The 21,606-nt window shown below is 35.7% G+C and overlaps 1 protein-coding gene and 1 pseudogene across 1 annotated transcript; one reads left to right on the top strand and one right to left on the bottom strand.

The window, feature by feature from the left end:
* The first annotated feature begins 425 nt into the window (after positions 1–425).
* On the top strand, positions 426–4,640 carry LOC149048756 (uncharacterized; annotated as a pseudogene).
* Positions 4,641–10,294: 5,654 nt separating this feature from the next.
* On the bottom strand, positions 10,295–21,014 carry LOC113667592 (uncharacterized). The gene is made up of 18 exons (XM_089199545.1): positions 20,962–21,014; positions 20,209–20,280; positions 19,433–19,507; positions 18,543–18,614; positions 17,990–18,061; positions 17,742–17,813; positions 17,308–17,379; positions 16,710–16,781; positions 15,551–16,547; positions 15,252–15,333; positions 14,540–14,602; positions 14,322–14,402; positions 13,775–13,819; positions 13,385–13,420; positions 12,454–12,510; positions 12,184–12,246; positions 11,599–11,650; positions 10,295–11,201 (listed from the first exon to the last, which is right to left on the bottom strand). Exons 1-17 carry the CDS (start codon positions 21,012–21,014, stop codon positions 11,619–11,621), a joined length of 2,016 nt encoding a protein of 671 aa, XP_089055671.1. The 3' UTR covers positions 10,295–11,201; positions 11,599–11,618.
* Positions 21,015–21,606: the final 592 nt, after the last annotated feature.

Below are 21,606 nucleotides of genomic sequence, written 5' to 3'. Positions count from 1 at the left end.
CTTTTAATCTAATGTTAGAGATATAACTGTTCTTGTTTGGATGCCCATCAGAGGGCATTATTTGCCCAGTCTTGGTGGCAATAGTAAAATATCAAGTCAAAAACTGCAAAAATATAGTTGTCTTCAAGTGTTACTTCAGGTGACATCGATAACCTTTTTTAAAACAACATGAAGAAATATTGATTTTTTGAAGGTTATACCACTTATTTAATGACCATCTAATAATTTTCCCTTTGAAATTTTTTTGCCTCAAATGTAAAGAATAAATCATGATCGTATTATCATCAACTGCAGCAGTAACATTAAATATCACCTGAGTTGGAAAAAGAGCAATGACCATTACTCCCCCTTCAGGCCTAGATCTGTGAAGACATTTTTGACCACTGGCAACCACAATGCTATCAGAGCAGCTGCCAGATGCCTTCATTCTGGGGAGAGGTGGCCTCTCCCATAAGCCCTATGGTTTCTTGAGGGTCTCCTCCCCTTTAAATTATGCTGTACACTGCCAGGGGTCCATTACTTGGAGTGTTTCACTCTCGTGGTGAGCAGAATTTTCACAGAACAGTTTATGTCTAGCCTATCTTTTCTCAAAAATAGGCGACTCGAGTTCAATAAGGTAATACAATCCATGGAACCCAAAGATAAAAATTTACACAAAACCACAAAAATTCCATCTTTCTTTTTCTGTATTCCAGTCTTCCATTCCTCCTTTCTTTGCCTTGCCTATCCCACTATCTTTTGCAACTTTTTCACCCTTTCAGCTTGCAGAGTTAAAGCAAAAAATTAGCAGGGGAGGAGAGAATTGCTATATTTTTTTAAAATTTTGTGTCTATCAAAGGTTGTCCATCTTCTGATTCTGTCCCTTGTGAAAAGATTTTATGAAAAGAGTTTTAAAACAATGAAGAGGTGCAATCCAAGCAATGGTAGAGAATGTGGAAACACAAAATTGCATGAGCAAGTCATCTTCATCTCAACAATCTTCATTCACACTGTCCATAAAGGAAATTTGCAATGCAGGATTGAACAGAAGCAGTCCCAAGAGAATAAAGAGCTTGTTTCTGGATCGCAAGATAATACTACCCTTTTTTTCCTTCATCGTTTTTGTGAGGTGCAGTCAAAGGAGAGTGCTTTATTGCTGCATTGGGCAGAATTCATGGTGCCTTCTATCACTTTGAATATTGAACTGTCAAAAAAATTCAGTTTTCCTTACGAGGCTGATAATTTATGCAGAAGGTCGGTGGTGGCTGAACAGCCCAATTTTGGAACATCAGAAAATAGCAGATGGATGATTGAGCTGTCTGGTTGACTCCACAGAACCAGTGAATTTAACCCAGATATGGCTTTCAGGAACAAGACTTGCAGAAAGACCAAGGTGACATTCCCAAAAACACTCACACTTTAAATGGCATTTGCTTGAACTCAAGAAGCTGCAAAATGTGGCATGTCCCTGACAGTCATTACTGCAAGTCAGAATTAGACCAAAAGCACAGAATGTGCAAGGATTGTCTTGTCTATGAACAATATGTGGAAAGTGCACTCAACAATAAACAATCCTTGGATGCCACGAAACGAGAGCAGCAAACCTCCAGTAACAATAACCCAATCCAATATTTGTAGCCCAAAAGCAAGTCTCTTTGTCTTATCATAAGTCGCCAATTTTGATTGCATATAACCAAGAAGGTGAGAAAATTGTATACACAGAAAAGAATTCCAAATGGCCAATGTGGGGAAATTTTATAAATGGACTAGAATTTAACTGCCTCAAGAACAGCTTTACCAACTCAAAGAGGCCACTGAAAAATCCAATGAAGAGCTTTGTAGGATTTTTAAAGAATGGAACCAGGAAAAAGATAGAAAAGAAAGAAAAAAAGCTGGAAACTCCATGAAAGACAAATGGGAGAATGATGGAAGGAAGGAGTTTACTGAAGATCAGAGGAAGAATGGTGAGCTTTGTTATAACTGGAGCCCATCACTCCTGACTGAAGGCAATTTTTAAGGCATGTTAGCCAATATATGTATAAACATGCAAATATCCTGTACATGGAGACTTCAGAGCCTCTTGCTTAAAATGAAGTCTTATGCCAATTTTGAATTCTTCAGTGAAGTCTTGCTCCAGTCAACAATAATTTCCACTGGCAAACTGTCTTTTTTTTTTCAATTTTGATAGTGAATGGAAATAATGGCGATCACTGGTTTTCAGTTACTGTTTGTGTTGGTAGGTAAAATTTTTAGACCAAACAAAAGATATGGCAGCAATGGTCTCTTAGTATGCATTACAGCCCTTCAACTAAGACAATTGTTGGTAGTAAGGAAGATGAAAACTCAGGACTTCTGTGAATTTGACAAAGTTTCAATATAGAATGTTATATTTGTACTAGTGACACTGATATAGTCCCAATCAAATGCCTTTTCTTTTACCAAATTTCTGTTGGTTGTATCATTTAGGGTTAGATTCAAAGTTTCTTGGTATTTATTATTCAATAACTGTGAACATGCCATCTGTTCTAGTTCAATTACTCAAAAGAAAGTTCATGTATTAAATGTTATACATGTACTTGTGACACTGATGTAGTCCTGATTAAAACAGATGCCTTTTCTTACCAAATTTCTGTTGGTTGCATCAGTTAGGGTTAGATTCAAAGTTTCTTGGTATTTATTATTTAATAACTGTGGACATGCCATCTATTTCAGTTCAAATACTTAAAATACAATAATTCTCTTTGTCCAATCATTGAGCACCTCTCACTGTGTACAACAGAAGCCCATCAGATTATGAAGCTTTACATGGCTTGAGGATTTTACAGCTGCCAAATTCCAAAAGCCTGAGGCAGGCAATCAAAGACGACTCAGTAAATCCTAGTATTGATGAAGAGTACCTCCTTGGCCAAAGTAAAATCTATGCCAACTTCCAAAAGAACAGAGAAGAAGAAGGACACCACAAATCATTAGCACTTCAAGTCCTGATGTGGAATGAAGTCAAGGTGAACACGTAATTGGAAATTAGTGTAACATCTTGAAGTTAAGAGTAAGTAAATGTTTATCTGTGAAAGAATAACTTTAACCACAGTGTGTTAAATCAATATATTAGAGATCCTTAGTGGAATGATGGACTCCTAACACAAGATAATAACTTCACTAATAATGACTTATTTAGTTGCTTATGAGCATTATTCTCTTAAACATTAGAACCTTCAGAAATAAGGTACATGACTCTTATGAGTAATTTAAAATTTCTATTTGTTATAATATAGATTCAAATGAAAGTTACACAGAACCTGAAAGGAGCTGGCATATGACTGGCCTCAGTGCACCTGAAGATGAGTTAAAGGTGCCCCATGATGTATTCAGTGCAACAGTCCAGCCTGGTGCACAAAAAGCTTCATTTATAGTTCAATTTCTTTGGTAAGACCTAACATCAGGCTGTGATGTGATTGGACCTCACTTTGCTATAGGAAGCTCAATGAATTCCAATGTCCTGCAAAAATTTTGTAATGCTTACACTGAAAGCATTAACAAGTTACAGTTTGAAAGTCTCATTACTTCTGTGTGATGAAGCATCATCAAACCTTACCCTGCTGAAGCTTCTTTCTGAGCACCCCAGAACACAGTTTCCTTCAATACCTTACACTGAAACACTTAGGGAATGTTATTTTGTTGATGTGTCACTAATCTTGAGGACCCACCTGGCAACCCTATTTTCCCACCAGGTAATGTTTTGATAATCCAGGTTCATTTAGTAATGAGTTCATGAATAATCTGGTATTGATGTATGTTAGGTACAAAATGTATTTTACATGTTTACCACAGATTTATTTCATTTTTGTTTGAATATTTCTAATGCACACCATTAATTTTTCTCTTTTGAAATTATATTTTTAATTTGTTAAAATTTTGTTTAGACAGCTTAAGAACATGATAGCTGCCCTCTATGGCTCCAGGCAACTGGGTACAAAGGAGCTCACATAAGACAACCACCAATTTGGTTGGAAATCAATTGAGGAGATATTTGCACAAGAAATAGAACAAGCAGTAAATGGGCTCAGTCAAAGGTGCCAGGACTGAAACATGGTTTTGTTTATCAGGACAACTAAACCAGTCTGAGTGGGTGGCCAGCCAAAATAATGCAGTATCACATTGCCCTTCTGATGGTATTATGAACATGTATAGCCACATTACAGGTTTGCACTCACTAACAGTGCTTCATTATTTGCCACAACACTGAATTATCTTTTAAAAAACCAGCGTCTTCTCTCTTTCTTTTTAGCAACAATTTGCTGCTATTGAAGACCTTGCCAGAGAGCCCAACCATTTTGTTGGAAATTAACTACAGGTTAATTGTGATTGGTCAATGGGCTTCAGTGGGGAATCCCATATTGTGGTAAATTCAATGGTAGACGTCTGTGAAAACACCGTGGCATGAATACAGGGTAGCTGAACACTCCAAGTAATAGGCTCCACACTCTGTAAATTTATTTATCGTTATTGTTTAAAAAAGGCAAATTAATGATGATGATGACACAATTTTTCTTAAAGGCAACCCAAGTGTAAGAGCTGAAAGGGGACGGGTCCAACCTCCAATTCTTCTTTTTCTTTGAATAACCAAGAGAGGAGATGGGAGGTCTCTACCAACACCAGTAACTAAAGAGGGGATCTGAGAACCAAGAGTAAGTTTTAAAGGCCAAATAAAATCCAAATTTTTAAGCATCCATTCCATTGAGTATTGCACCCATTAGCAATGAAATAGACTTGTTTTCCTATTGTTAGGGCAAGATTCAGAGCAGTGCTTTCTCACTGAGAATTGGTATACTTTGATTTCCTTTGGGTGGAAAATTCAGAGAAATATCCAGTTATTTAGTTACTTCCCATGCATTTTCTTTTCCTTACAATTCCAATTTCAGCATACATGTAATTCATTTATCATTGGATTGCAGGAGATTAATACAATTGATTTTTCTTTGAACAACAAAAGCTTACTTAATAAAAGCAAAATAATGTAAGTAGCTCACTGTACTAATATATCCATCCTCCTCATGAATATTAATTCAAGTGCAAAACCCTTACATCTAGAAATCAATTTTAATTTGCATTGTCTGCTCAGTTTGCTTTGATCACCTGTAGTAAACAACTGTAAAATCATTCATAAATACTGTATATACAACTGAAAATTATGCTTAAATATCTTATTATGTCTTTCATATAGAGTTTACACATTTTAATCCTTTTATAGAGAGCCCCATGGTCAACAGTTTTATTGCAGGCATTTGCTACCCTCTTAAAATTTATAGCATTGTTTTTCTTCTGATTTGCATTGTATCTCAGTTCATATTTTCATAAATAATTTTGAGTAAATTAGTTGTAAGATGAATTCACCAAGGTTTATTATTGGTTTATATTAGTGCATCTATCATGTTCAACATTCTATATGCTTTTTAACATGTACCATATCTGCATTATTTCACAGTGGACTTTTTCCTCACAGGAAAAATACCAGACATCCTTAGATCATATTTTCTTCCCAAAATTCAGTTTGAAATTATAAGTATCATTCTTAGTATATTCACAGTGTAATTTCTTAGTTATTGAATCACTTTTCTGTATTGACATATATTTGTGATATATCAATGCTATGAGTATTATTTTATCTTTAGTGTAACCATGTTCCTTACAGAAAACTCCTTCAAAAGTCACTGAAAATCAAGACATCCATTCAACAAAAGACTTCAGAGAAATTATGCAGACACTGACAATGAAAGATTGCTTGCTGATACATGGGAAGAGGCAAGCTTTCATTCTATATTCAGTGTATTCTGAAAGCTGTGAATTCATCCCAGTGCTGAGGAATGCCCAGATGACTCTGATTTAAAGGCAGAAAATAGGATGGAAATGATAAATTAAGTAACCAACAGTGAAGGTGTCTCTTTTTCTGATGTTGAGGACTGGTTCATTGTTGATGATCAAGATTTGAGAATATGCATTAATTCTTGCATTATACAAGCATTAATGAAATGATATGCATTCTCTTTTTAGTTATTCAGGTTAATTTTTTGCTCATTTATATTTATAATTATTATTATTATTTACAGTAGTCCAGATGATTGAGGCTCAACTGTATTAATGTTGCTCTTTTTTAACAACAGAGAATCCCTTAATACATTTTGAAACTTGGCAGGACCATCATTTGATATTTTAAGAACATCCTCAAACTCGAGAACCCCAAGAAAATATGTCCTACCTTGAATTCAATAAAATATCATATATCTGTAAGCACTGTCAGTTCTTACATGTACTTTGTGCTTGGTGAGTGTCCTCATCTCACATAGCAAGGGATATCATGGGCTTCAGCTCCACTATGCAACAATGCAATTCATATTGTGGTTTTTAGGATGCCATTCAAAGCAGTCCTGGTGGCACTATGTGCACAACATGCTTGTTAACATCACCTGGAGAGAAGCAAAGAGAATGGCCAAAAATGGAGTCTGGTGGAGGTCTATGGATGATACCCGGGGCTTCTTGGCAGGAGCAAGGATAGTCTAATCAGTCAATCTTGTGCCTCAGACCAATGGCAGGAAAGAATGTGCCACACTAATTTTGCAGACTACAATATAACAAATGCTGTAAAACATGACACCCTAAGACATGAGAAACCAAAAGAAATTAAGTAGAAAACTGTAGCACTATGCAGTGCCTCACAACCTTCAGGGTTCCACCTGTATCTGGTTTCAAACAAATTTTTATGAAAATATATTCAAAGTAAAATAAACCAGTATTTTGATTAAAAGTGTGTTGCAGGCCAAGCATACTCCACTGCTCAACAAACCAGACCTTTGTAAACAATGAGGTACTCATCTTATCACCCAATTCTATCAGTCATACCAGAGCCCTCCTATTTTCTTGCTTTAGAACTTTCCATTTCTACCAAATTAATTCACTCAAACCACCTGAAATGGTACATTTAACCTCTTCACAGCTAGATGTAAAATCCATTTGGAATGTTTTGGTTAGTTTAAGTCCGCAACAATACTAAACATTGGAACTTTTAAGATAAAAACATCACACAACAGCCTATAATAAGATCAATTGTGACAAAAAATTTGACAATGCCTCTAAAAATACCTTTCAGGCATGCCAGTGGTGTTACTGAGAACAAAAGCTGCACTGTTATAAGTGCCACATACAGTGTATATATAAGTGAAAGTCAAGTCCTTCAAGTATTTTGTGTGATATCTTGACGTATTATTAGAAGCAGATTACTTTTTGAGAGCTGACAAGCATGACCCATTACTCCTAATTTACTACCAGAGTATGATTGCTTTTAAGCAGAGATCAATATTACACCTTGCTCAAAATTCTCTCATATCCTGAGCTTTTTTGGAAAACATACCAATCAACCAGTCAAGATAACTGTGGCTGATTTGTTTCAAAAACAAAATAATTTAAATTATTGATTCAGCTCTGTTAGTTTAGTTTATCTTTCATGTCTTTTGGGAAAAAGGAAAGAAAAATGCATGAAGAGCATAGCCTTTTTGTCTTGTTATAATCAAATTCATACCCAAGTTTGAAATCTTGATACAGGACTAGTACCCACCCCTTCATTATTCTACCTTAGTGTTAAATGTCAATATTTTGGGTATTTTCTTCAACAAAAAACCAAGAATTAAATTTTCACAGCCTTTCTAGTTACACTGCAAGCTAATTTTCCTTAATTACTTGTCCAAAGAACCATTAACCCTTTAACTCCCAAGTTCTGATTGTTCTGTCCTCTCTACATGTAAATGCTACACATTTCTGTGTCAATTAGAAACAGGAATTTGGTGTTACATCACAATAACAACTTCTATCTGATAAGTTTGAGCGTTCTCGTTACCCGTTTATTGGATAACATGAGGATACCACAGTGAGAAGTTACATGTTCATCAGTAGTTCTGAGAGTTAAAGGGTAATTTCTCATCTTAGTTATTCAAGTAACACTTCATCTGGTTTTGAATTAACTTCAGCGGTGAAATAAAGGCACAATTTGACCTTAAAATCAGTTAAACAGCTAAACAAGACTTTCTATTAGTCCACGGTACACTTATAAAACTAACACATATCCATGACTCGACTTTACACCGATAGATAAATTTAAAACGACAACCCAAACTGTCACATGTTCTGAACGCGACTTCTCTTCGACTGATCGCAATTCAATGCGGCGGAAAACAAAAATAGGATACGAGAACTGAAGCTACAAGCTTTAATTTCTCTGAACTAGGCAGAAAAAATTAGCGAGCGTACATCTGAAACCTTTAGTATCAAAACTCCATTCGGCGGTCCTGTTCTTTGCAAACACACGTTCGGTGAAACACATACGGAGTTTATCTAATGTACGATTCGAAACCGTCAACATCTACTCTCTACTCTTATAGCATGGAGCTCTTTGTTCATAGAAATTAGAAAGAAAGAATCCTTTACCTTGAATAAAAGTGAGTCTTTTCTTGCGTTCCACAAGAGCGCACCATCTTGAAGCTCGCTTGCGTAGTTTCAGACCGCTGATCACGTTGAGTGCCTGCACAGACAACTCACGTGACACAAAGCTTGCCCATTCTGGCGGGACGGCGAGACTCCCTCATAAACGTACCCCTCTCGCGATTACTATCGTAGTTAGAGAAGGAGTGGGAAATTAAATGAGATTCTCAGCTTATATGTCTTCATTTCTCTCGTGTTCTTTAGAGTAACTAAAGAATGTTTCCTAGCCTCCCGGAAATATATATTGGTAACCCCTTATTTCACATCGGCGGTGACCAAAACCCCTCAAGACAGTCGCGTAAAGAAGAAACATTACGGTGACAAAAGAAAACGGCTCCCTGTTTGGGAAAAATGCGAACTGAATAGTTCATCAAAACAAAAAGTTCAACATTAAGTAATTCAAGGCCATTTCAAGGCCATTAACCTACCCTTCCCCCACCCCTCCCCCCCCCTGCGTACGATCAAGGCTCGTGTAAGACGAGAGACAAAGAAAGCAAGTATCAGTTCACTTGACAGAGGTCTTGTGGCACATAATCCACATTGTGGATGAAGTTGAAGCGAGACTTAGAAACCTTTACAGATTAAACTGAGAACGGACTCATGTGTAAGGTCTTAAAGATGTTTTATTGAAGTCTTCGTTTTACAGTAGATCTGGAACCCTTGTTTGTAACTCTGTGTGACTTTCCACAAAAAGCCACTTACACATTCAAGTTATTCTTACTGTAGAAGCCATGTTGATGAGTACGTGTGAACAAAGTTATCAAAAAATACCACATACTACAATGAACTAGAATTCTCGATTTGAGTTGAAAAAAATTTAGAGATGAGCTACAGAATTAGACTTAAACACTACCAAATATCTAAGTTAGTGGTATTCTAAGACCTTTTTTTTTCCTTATTTTTCTATTTTCAGGTTAATGTTAATAATAATGACGAATTATGTAGAGAATAGGCTTCAGTCATGACATAAGTCACGAGTGACTATAATGCTCGCAAACGAGTTATAAAAACTCTAAGAAATGACCTACTTAGATCGTTTGCGTTCTACAAAATCTCTAACAAACGAATTGTGACCCAGAGTATTTTCCTCTAACAATTTTAAACGCAGTCTGCGTGCAAAGCAATCGCAAGCTTGTTGTAGAAGTGAAATACTCAAATTGTTGTTGTACCACTTAACGTCCTTTATCTGTCTTGCTACTCTTTATCACAACATCTTTCTAATTTTTTTTGTCATGTAATTTGCGCTGATAACGTATGTAGTACCATAGTGAAAATAGATGTCACTCCACCTCTCATACGACGTTGTAAAAATTCTAGAAATGAGCTACCCAGGTCATTCAACATACTGTTAAATCTCTAGTAAGTGGCTTCTTATCCAGCAATAGTTTCTTTTTTTGTATATGTGACATTTTTACCCTTTCTTTCAACTAGAGATACTAACGAAATTAAACAACTCGACAAGTACTCTGAATACTTGCTGGACGAGTTGTGCGATTGAACTCTTCAGATTTTTCTGTATTGCCTAATGTCTAGTAACTGAGATCCTAACTGTAAGTCCAAGCTCTTTGATATAAAATGCAACCCAAAATTAACGTCACTTTAACTCCTTGTGACTTCAATGCTCGCGGATGAGTTTAAAATGTTACGAAATGAATTACTTAGTTACCAGCTTACTACCAAATATCTAGTAAGTGGACTTCTTATACCCGTACATTCGTCTACGTTTTTCTTGTCAAATTTTGGATGATTTTTCGAGTTTAAACAAATTTTAGAAATGAGAAATGCTGTCTAAATAGTTGTCACACAAAACAATCTCTGATAATTCTTATTAAAACTCGTTAGTGTTCTATTGTTATTATCACATTATTAACCTTTTTGCTCTTTCCTATATTATGAACTCTAAAAGGAAGTTATTCATGGAAATCAAATCTCTCTTAACTACGAGTTAGTTCTGAATAATCTCAACAATTTCCGTGGAAATGAGCTTAAACAGTACTTTTAAAACCAGTGAGGCATTCCAAATCAAGGCATTCACTCAGTTATATTGTAATTAATGATGGCAAGATCAGCATGTAGACTAAAGTGTCTTATCATATAAGAAGCCAGCTTTTCGACTTGTCATGGGCCTATACCCTAAGAAAGTTCTCTCACAAATAATCTTTTATTCTCCCCATTGAATTTGGAGAAATTTTGGCTCATTTCCATTACCACGGCACTTCAATCTTTGTATCCATAAGAGTGACTTCGCAATTAGCCTCGTCCTCGCGTCGTAATTTCGGCAACTTCGCACTTAGCCGCGTTCTCGCGCCGTAATTTCGGCATAGGATCACTGAACCGCGAGTCTTTGGAAGTGGTCTAATTACAAAAAAACAAATAGGCAAACAAAACCGGAGAAGACAAAACAAAAGGAAGATAAACTGCCGCTACATCCCTACTCAGATACAGCGCAATATGTTCTACTCCAACTATAGCTTGTTACCACATAATGATTCAGTCAACAAGTTTACTAAGTAATGTTGACATTAAATTTAAGAAAAAGAAATTAAAATCAGATTTTTCTGACTAAGATGATATCATTGACAGTGTGTATTGATTACTAGAATTATTTTTCTCCTCTTCCTTGAACTTTTTTTAGTTATTCTCTAACCCTCACGGTCTTCATACTAACGGCAATGTTTTTGGCTCTTGAAATCTGTCTGAGGTAAAGGAAAAACGCACGCTAATCAGTGAATGCAAAAATTACTTATCGATTAGTTGTTTGTTTGATTTACCGACCCTACTGAGTTACCAAGGGGTTAAAAAATTTAGGATAGAGCGACGCTGTGTGAATGACATCACAAAAGTCGCTCTTGATTCAGAATATTTCACAGGTTCAAGAAACTAATAGTTGAAGTGATCAGGAGTCAGCTATTCATGCATCAACACGGTATTTCATCAGAGATTTTCAACCTTCATCTCAAATCTTACACTAATTCTATAAAATTAGAAAGATACATGTGACAATCAAAACACAAGTTCTTCAGAGGGATTTGCTTTCCCTCACCCCTTTAGTCGGCGGTATTTAGTATAAAAGCAAACATAATAAGCATTTACCTTGGTTCGAAAACAAAGAACTAAAGCCTGGTATCAAACACCTCTTCTTCCCCTGGATGGAATAAGAAAAGAGAAAGAAATACAACGCGATCATTTTTTTTAAGCGATACAGTAATAATTTGCACAAATACAGAAAACAGAGGTGCCACTTATTAGAGCTCATTGAATTTTTGCATATCTGTGTTGAAGTGTTTTGAAAACTGAGGTACACAACATTACAGTCACTATTTCCATCCAATGAGCTGTGGTAAGTGGCGGCTATGTTTTCTGTATTTGAGAAAATTATTAGTGTGTCGCTTTAAAAAAACAAACAAAAAAACACGTAAAACGGCTTCATAAACTCATAAATTTTGGATTTTAGCATTGTATAAAAAGTTATGGCTCTTCGTTACGAGAAGGTGTAATAATTCTCAAGTGGTATGGTTTTTTTTCAATAACGTCACCTCCCGATGTGAATCGCGACCTTTCGACTGAGCACTTCAAGTGTTCTTCTAGTGATAGAGCGGAATAATTATGCGTCACCTTATGAAGCATTGTGTGGACCAATTTAAGTTTATCTCTTCTGATTTGTAAAAAAAAAATTACCTTCTTCTGCGACATCCGTGCCAGGCTCATGCACCTTCTCTTCTTCTTCAGCTTTTCTAGCTTCTTTATAAAATGATTCATTTGATATAAAAAAAGTTTGTATTCAGTCATTAAATCTTGTCTTTGTACCTAGGAATTAAAATCGTTAATGTTTCCCCAATTTCTAAACCAGAATTTTTCCAGTGACTACCAAGGTAAAACAGATGTTTTACTATTCATAAAATGCCTTAATCTCTTCAGTAACTAATCAAAAACTATTATCTCCTTTACCTTTGTTACTAGGAACTGAAATCTCTTCAATCTCCACCTGCTCCTCAGATTCACCAGCTTTGTGAAATCAGATTCATTGTTAAAATCTATGAGGTTAGATAACGCAGCCCACTGCCCGCTATCAAGCCAGCAAATTAGTCCAGGTGCTACTTACACTGTAGTCTGAAATAAATGAGACCCTTGGGGGACAAATTTTCAGTTCCTAAAAAGCATTTCATTGTTTTTACCTTTCTCAGTTGGCTTTTTAGGTTCAGGCTTACTTCCTCCTTCTTGATCTGCACCCAGATATTTAAGATATATTGTATTCAATTTTTGTCCTTGCATTGGACAAAGTGATTGATATTTTGGAAGGATCACCAGGGACAGGGCACAACTTGAATATGCGAGATTTTTGAAACAGTCAGCCGTGCACTTTTATCACCTCTTAAAAACCTTGGTTGGAGGCCACCAATTTACCCTATCATTAGCTTCTTTTTTTCCTCCGTTACCTTACAGGATGAGTGAGTCCCTATAGCTTACAAGTAGCTACCCCTGAACTTTACAAAAATGTAATTCTATCAAAGCAATGAACCAAAAATGATTAAAATCAGGCTGGTGCTGGCTTTGTATCAGAAATGTTTCACAAGTTTCCATTAAATGTATCTTGACGATAAAGAAAGTGAAATATTGTACATATTGAAATCTGCAACAATCGCTCTATATTTCAACTATTGTATCAGAAGCTATAAGTTACACTGAAGAGGAGTGTCCATTGTTACAAAGGTTCTTGTAAGTACCTAAATCTTCGATCAATACCGGTAATTTTTTAGACCTGTTTTCAAGTCAATTTCAATTGGAACTAATGGTTTCATAAAACTAGGCAATTCTCAACACAAGAAACTTCTATTAGTGTGTAGAGATACTCCTACTTACACAAGATGTCAACTATTACCTTCTTTTTGCTGGCTCTCGCCCTGATCAACAGTTACTGCAATGAAGAATACTATTCATTTAAATAAACTACTAAATTTCTCTACAAACCTACTTTACTTACATTAGATGTCCATATGTATTCAATTATTCATTGATTGATGAAATATCTCTGAGTTATAAAGCTCACATTTAAATCTGCAAGCTAATTTATGCGCTTGAAAATCTACCAAATACAATTATTAAGATGCATTGCCTTTCTTCCTTTTGGCGATTCTTATGACCGGTTGTAAAGTGCAATATGTAGTTGAAGTCACATGGTATAACTGTGACTTTTGCAGTACTACTCTTGTAAATAAAGCGGTTGTCTCTGCCTTCTTTTTGTTTTTCGTTCATAAATAGATTTTTTTACCTGAGGAAGATGAACTCGCATCCCTTCCACAGGCTTGTTCAATTGCTGTCAACAGAGCAAAGAGTTATTATTCATACAATATAACTGAAAACTGGAAACAATGAATGATCATTGTCAATATATACGCTTCATTTATTTACTACAATCTTGTCATATGGGAGATGGTGGTATCTACCTTCCATAATACACTGTACAAGTTTCTAATGTAAAGGAATGGGGATCTTATGAGTGGAGGTGGTAAAAGTGCATAAGGCAATTTATCACCAGAATGTCTGAAATAACTTATCAACCAAAAGTAATACAACCGAATATCATCACATTTGTGGCATATGGAAAACCCTTCCTAAATCTCTCCTTTCTCAAAATGCAGCTTCAGAAACTATCAGAGCAGAAAATGAATGCTGAGGTTTCCAGGTATTTTAATTTGAAAGAGCTAATATGTGGTAGATTTATTGATTAGGCTATACATACCTGGCAAGAGAGTTGAATTACAAAGTCAATTACAGCATTGCCGCTAGCATCTAAAATTCTATATTTATTTTCTGACCTGGTTGCTGAGCAGGCAACTCAGGGGCTTCCACTTCTGGTATTTCGTTGTGTTCTATTACCTGCATTTCAATTTGTTCTCCTATGGGGAAGGAAATGAAAAAAAGGAATTAAGAATGGAAAAAAGAAGGGAAAGAAAAGCATTACACACAGAACCCTACAGAGGCGTAGTGAAGATACTTTGCATGTGATTTACACTGAGAAGCACTATATTTTTACCCTCTTCGTCGTTAGCATGTTCATCTCCATTTCCAATCTGTCCCTCCCGATCATTGTCTGCTTCTTTTATATGAAAAAGAATCACCAATAAAAAATGTTTTGGCCATTGTAAGGTTTACCACAAAAAATACATTCTACAATTTAGATTGGGACCTTTACCTCATAATTTAAGACACAAGTATACCCTTCATATTTTGAGAATTGTTAACAAAATGAGATTTGGCTAATATCTTACTTTAAACAATTTGTTGCAAATGGCACCCGTTTAACTCAACGTTCCTACTGCATAGCTTTAGAGATAATAACTTTGAAAAAAATCGAACTGAAATCATGATTTCTGGTTGCGTCGTTGCCTTCATGAAACTTGATTATTTATAACATTGATCCCATCTCTATTTAGAATCACTCTCTTGATTACTTTTCTCTTTTACGTCTGCTACAACTCTACATATTGCCAGTTGCACCTTTGTGATTTCAATAATTTGCTCAGTTTCTTATCCTAAAAAATTAAAAGATACATGAAGTTATTAAAATTTCAAGCTAGTTCCACCCTTTCCCCCTTCAAAGCACTAGGAGTAAAATTGACATAAGCTACTTAAAGAAAAATGAGTCGCTAAAACTCAATTTGGTAAACCTTATAGTTTGTTCATTTCAAGGTTTGGGATATAATCAATGTTATCATGGTATTTTTGAATGGAGCTTAAAACTGTACCTTCCTGACCTTGTCCTCTGCTGAAAATGGATCGAGCATTGGACCACAGCTTCCTCAGTTTTGCTTTCAACACAGCCTGCACCTAGAAATTCGAAATATATGGGATAGTTTATTTCAGACTTTCAAGTAACGTCTTTCAAAGTCACTCTGGTTAAAGTCAACGATGAAGAAGCTAAAAAAATCTGTCCGACCATTTACTTTTTTCATGCTTGTTTTGTACGTCAATCGTTACAATTTCAAAATTAACAAAAATTCACATAGCAGTAGGTGCTATTCCAAAGGAAGAAAAAAACTGTTACCTGTGGAGTAGAAAGCGTATACAGCAATGGGTTGATAGCTGAGTTGATTGGCAGAGCGAACACTGCTATCCACACTGCCAGATCACCAGGAGGATCAAATGTTTTCTCGACGTGGGAACGGATGCCGATAGAAATGATTGGCATCCAACACAAGAAATCGGTCAGAATAATAAAAAAGACTCTTTTGGCAAGTGCTCTTTCTCTTTTGGCCTGTGCACTTTGTGCTCTTGCTCGTATTTCACGGATTGTTCCATGCCCACCGAGTCGTCTGCTCGACGACCATGATTTCCACAAAATGGCAACATAAGCAACCATGATGAAGATGAAAAGGAAAAAATTCAAAACGATAAAAATGGAAGTGGAGTATTCCCAGCCTTCTTCTAATCGCGGGGAAAGTTGCAGGGGCAGGCACACTACATTATTTCCATAATACCTCTCACTGAAATAGTGCATTCCAGACAAGGGAAGGAATGCCATAATGCCTCCCACCAGCCAGATAACTACGCACATTATGCAAGTCTGCCTTGGTGTAATTCTTGCAAAGGTGCAAGGAAACACGATGTTCTTGAGTCTGTCCCATGCGATCAGAGAAATCATCATCACTGATACCTCACTTGAAAAGACAGACATGGCACCATTTAAATGGCAAAACCAACCGGTGCGCCACTCATAGTCATGCAGGTAGTATTCCCCTGACCATTGCAGGTCTTTAATACCTATGATGATAAGGTATATACCTATGATGCCGTCAGATACACCCAGATTCACCAACATGATAGACTGGACCACATTGTTATCAGGGAAGAAATACTGCCACCCAACTACAAACAAAGACCCTAACAACGACAGAGGACCGACAACCCATAGAGTTCTCCTCGGGGCACGGTTGCGGAACATGGAGTGGCAGCTTGCGAAGTTGTCATTGAAGGTATATTCGCAATCAGCATCCTGCCTGAAAAGATCGAGATGGCAGCACATCAGGTTGGTGTCCAATGTTCTAGATTTCAAAAAAAAAGAAGAATTAAAGAAGAAGTAACACATTATTATTGCATAGTTGAAAGCTATTAATAATAATTAATTAATTAATTAATATTATAGACTGTCATTAAATGATTGTTTAAAGGGGTGATCGAAGGGAAGGATCGTTATGGAGTCTTACACTCTGATGATGTGCGTCAAATGCCTGAAAAAGCCTTTGGGGAGCTCAGCCATCAAGTTGTAATGCATGAACCTGTAATGTCAAATAATCATAATTTGATCATTTAGTTGGTGTATATCATAATTGACTTGACAAAAAGAACTTGATTTATTCCAAAAAATGAGTTTCCATGCGCAAGATTCATCTAGCTATTGTTAATGTTCAAACAAACTGTCAAAAAAATATAATTAGGAACCCTAACTGAGGATCCTAAATACGGACCTTAGCTTGATATTTTCTCAAATATTTAATAAAATTAATCAGTTAGCCTGTGATAAGTTTCGTCGTGCTCTCTTAGGAATTTTTGACGGCCACTGATTTTGTAGACGTGGCAGCCCATTCAGTTGTGTTCGTTCGTTGTATAAAAGCCTCTTTCTGGACTCATCCAGGGAAAAATTACTTCGATATATTTATATTAACTTCCAAAATTACTATTCACGAGTCTTTCCTTTCACTTCCACAAAATCAGAAGAATACTCGCCTACATGTTATCTGATTTCAATATATACAACTAAGTTTAGTTGCCCAGATGAACATCTGTCATTTGCGTTGAACTTACAAAAATCGCAGTTCGTGGGCATAGCTGAAGGTCGTGCTGCTAACGTTTTGTATCTTATTGCCGAAGATATTGCTGAAACGAAGAACGCAATCGTTTGCAATTAGCTCCTAAACGAGGGCTTGCAGTTGTCATATTACTCATCCTAATAAATTTACATAGAGTTTCATTACAACTACATAGATCTCCATGATGTTTGTTTCCGTTTCAATGATATCCACCTTGGCTCACTAAAAGTATGCTAAATAAAAAGGCACATTTTTAGTGCAACATGAATTCAAACAACATTGCTTCGTTGAGCAAGGTAATTTGCACCAGGTCTGTTCTACATCATCTTAAATTTGTAAACTAAAATCTCAGAATTTGAACGCCTATTATATTCATTCCATGACTTAAAATATTCTAGAACGTGTTTGTATGAGTTGAACTGTACTCACAGAGCTTTAAGGCTTTTGACACCCTTGAAAATTTTGTCAGGCAGAGCGTCTATTTTGTTCTCCGAGAGATATCTTAAACATGCGAAATGGATAATAAAATAAATATTAACATACAGTAAGATAACATGATTGGGTAGGACAACTTTAATTTAGGCGATAACGGAGTTAACATTAAAAAAAAACATTACTATATACCTTTTACGATCCAGATCATCATGGAAAAAGGTTTAAACTCAAAATGTACTTACAAATCGAATAGCTCTACCAAGCCCTTGAACTGGTCTTCGTGAAGCTTCTCAATTTTGTTGTAGTCCATTTTCCTGCAGAAAGCATCGTGGGCAGTTTTATCTTTAACTCTGCTGTTTTTTAGGTAACTTCTGCAGTTAAGGCAGGGAATGACAATGTTTTCCAGTAAAGCAGCTTCCAATTTTTATATGTAATCTTCAAAGAACACATCAGACATATCTATAATGCACGTAAGATTAAGCACGAAAACTCTCAATTTATCCCCATGGGCTTCGAGCGAGGTCTATTGTTTAAAGCTGGATTTGAAAAATCGTTTGTGGCTCACTTCTTGTTACAAATTACAAAATTAGTGACAGGGTAGTTTAATCTTGCAATACAATAAATTCTTAGATATTGGCAACTCGGATAACAAAGAAACCTTTGCCTTCCAGAAGTAAATTATAATGTAAGTTGTCATTAATTAGGAAGTTTTTATAGTCACCAAGTGTTGTTATTTTCAAGAAAATCCTCTAAGAATAATTCTTAATCGTTTGTGCCGATATAAATCTTACTTACAGAAATTCTACTGCTGTAATGTTCCTGAAAATGTACGGCGGCAGAGTTCCAAGTTCATTGTCGGACAAATCACTGAAAACAATTATTACCACAGTTACAAAGATTTCGCCTGTGACAGAACTACCAACTGAACTCATAAAAAATTATAATCGGAGGTTTTTGGCGAAAAACGTTCAGAAAATATCGTTTGCTTGCGCAGTTGTTTCCACTTATTAGTTTATTTCCCATAAATCCCTGATAAATTTTCCCACGAAAAAGGTTAATGTTTTAAAATCCAACTCAAGAAGATCCTAACATATTATGTTGGCTAAGAACGCTATGATAAAAAAATCTGTTTACATTCTCTGGGGAAAACACAAAATAAAATATGTTTCATTAATACAAAATCGAAAAACAGGCTAATCAAGGAAATATCCATCCCCAACATTTTTGGGACGGAAACCTCTCACCGCAATAAGAAAGCAAACAAGTCAAAAAAAGAAAAAAAGCGGTCCAAAAAAAAAAAACGTCTTGGAAATATATTCATAACCGACTTTCTTGAGGGAGAAACCTCTCACCGCGATTAAAAAAAACAAACAAGCAAAAAAAAGAAAAAGAAAAAGAAAAAAACCGGTACAATAAAAAAAAGAAAACAAAAAAGAAATCTGGGAATTGTTATGGTTGCTATTTTAACAGAAGCTTTTAAACTTTTACACCTCACCAAGTACCTTAAAATTGCTAACATAAAATAGCATCCTCAGTTTCAACTGATCAGAGTTATAAATGCAAGCTGGAAAACTTCATGATTTTTGAGCTATGACGGCTGTGCCTTTGTTGACAATATTTTAAAAATGATCATTTAGTTCTGCCCAATAATTCTCTTGCTTAAAATTAACAACTATTTCATTTACAGATGTGTCAGCTTGGAAAGGCTGTTAAAAAGTCCGTCTGGAAGACTCTTCAACTTGTTGTTTGACAGATAGCTGAAAAGAATGACAGGAAAAGAAAATTAATTGTTATTAAGTATGCAATCTGAAATTTGTTAGTAAAAATACGTAAAAATGCTAGTCATCAAAAACAACCAAAGAGCATTATATAATCACAGACATAGATTATGTGTCTTATGGTACGGAGAATATTCAAGAGCTACTTCATTCATTTAGTTTTGTCAATATCTATAATAAAAAGAAATTACAGGTCGCCGACAGCTTGAAATTTGCGTGCACACTGAACTCTTTTCCCAAAACATAGCCCATGGCTGACTCCCGTGGATTAAGAAAAGAAATCATTAAGCTTGCTATCTAAGGAAATGCCCACATGGTTCAAAACAAAGAAAGATATCCCATGAAAACAACTGCAACATTCATTCGTCAACATTTCGTCATTGTATGTATGATCGTTGTCAATGAAAATTTCAATACAGTAACAAAACATAATAAAGAATGTCTCAATTTTAAAATATGTTATCGGTGCGGATGGGAAGATCATAAAATCTTCAATTGGAAAAAATATTTTCTTTTTAATCGCTTTAATTAGTGAAAGAAAAGAAGAGTATAATACTGGCAGAATCTTTGTAAAAATACACTAACAATCACGAGCTGTGATTTTACAAAAGAGGGGGAAATTCTAATTCATGCTGGAACAATTTATGCCGTTAAAGGGGAAAGCTTGGTATGAATTAACTTACAGCTTTGTCAGGTTTTCTAGGTCTTGGAATAGATCAGGAGGCAATTCAGTGAAGTTGTTGTCTTGCAACCATCTGTGTTGAAATTTGAAAAAAACATGATCTGTACGTAAAATCTATTTAGTTTTATTAATACAGTTATTTACCGCTTTGTTTTATGATCACTGACGGGAAAGGAAGAAAAGAGAAAAGAAAAAAAGTAAATGCAAAAACAAGTATAGACGGGGTGGTAGGAAAGAGGAATGCTGCTGCGTTATGAAAACAGCTTTTTTTGGTGGCTGCATGATTTGATGCACAACAACCACATATTATCTCTGACTATACAATACAACTAAATGGGTGCAATGCAATAGGCAAAAATTCGATCCAGCATACTACCATATCAAACACAATAAAAACTTAGTCAAACGACTCCTATTCCAAAACTCGATGCAGTGCTATAAACCAAAAGGGGCTTTTCTCAGTTCTGAAATTTTTAAAAGTGCAATGTACTTTGCGTCAGAAGACAAAGCCTTTAATGTCTCGTACAGATTTAATCAGAATTAAGACCGTTTGGCAACTTTACAGTTTGAATAACTATTTTCAAACTTTTTTAGTACTCTCTGTTTATGTATCTCTGTTTTATTTTCACAAGATAATTCAGTAGACCTCGATATGTCCTGATCCAGACAAAGGAATTAATCAATTTTTACCATACATAATTTTGTCTCTGGGATAAGGAATTCCTTACACAATAGTATTGATACATTAACTTACAGTTCCTTTAGCCTTGTCAAGTTTTTGAAGGCACTTCCATTCAATCCTTTCATGTCGTTGTCATTCAAGCGTCTGCGTTATTTACCACATAAAACTGATCAATATTTTTAAGATCCACCATAAGTTTATCTATCTAGATAGGGGTGTTAATGAAATCTTTCAGGGCTGTTGTCGAAGACAGTTACGGATGTTTTGAAATGTGAGCAAAAGCATCGATCTCACTCAGTGAAAAGTTGTTTGTGCTAGGTTCACCCGTAATACTCATCTTACAACATTACAATATATTTGCATTTGACATAGATATGGAAATTTGTTACTGACGGAAATTTGAATGATTTTTTTATTTAAGGAAGGCACTCCGCGATGCCTTTTATACAGTATGAAATCTCATAAACGGTCAGTCCTGGACAAAGATCCAGAATGCAACAGTCGATGCATGATTTTTCATAATGTTTGATATAAATTCTTGATTTTCGAAACTAAACGAATAATCTTATAAAACCTGAAAAAGACAAAGACAACAACAAAAAGCAGTTGGAAGCCTTTAGTACTGTTTTGCAGCTGTTCTGAGATCGGCCAGCCAGCAGGTGCGAAAGTTGACCAGTGGTATTAACTGTAGGTGAATTGTTTATGTGCTTAAATAGC

This window comes from Pocillopora damicornis, chromosome 3 (assembly GCF_964200805.1).
Source record: "Pocillopora damicornis chromosome 3, jaPocDami1.2, whole genome shotgun sequence".
Classification (NCBI taxonomy): Eukaryota; Metazoa; Cnidaria; class Anthozoa; order Scleractinia; family Pocilloporidae; genus Pocillopora; species Pocillopora damicornis.
This window is presented reverse-complemented; position numbering and strand designations above follow the sequence as displayed.

What these genes read in the sequence shown, in the direction of transcription:
- LOC113667592 (XM_089199545.1), bottom strand. Translation starts at nt 21,014, where the DNA reads ATGAAAGGATTGAATGGAAGTGCCTTCAAAAACTTGACAAGGCTAAAG. An exon ending in TTGACAAGGCTAAAGGAACT is followed by an intron (nt 20,281 to 20,961) that starts GTAAGTTAATGT and finishes ATTTCAACACAG; the next exon opens with ATGGTTGCAAGACAACAACT. An exon ending in GTCAAAAGCCTTAAAGCTCT is followed by an intron (nt 17,380 to 17,741) that starts GTGAGTACAGTT and finishes TCTTCGTTTCAG; the next exon opens with CAATATCTTCGGCAATAAGA.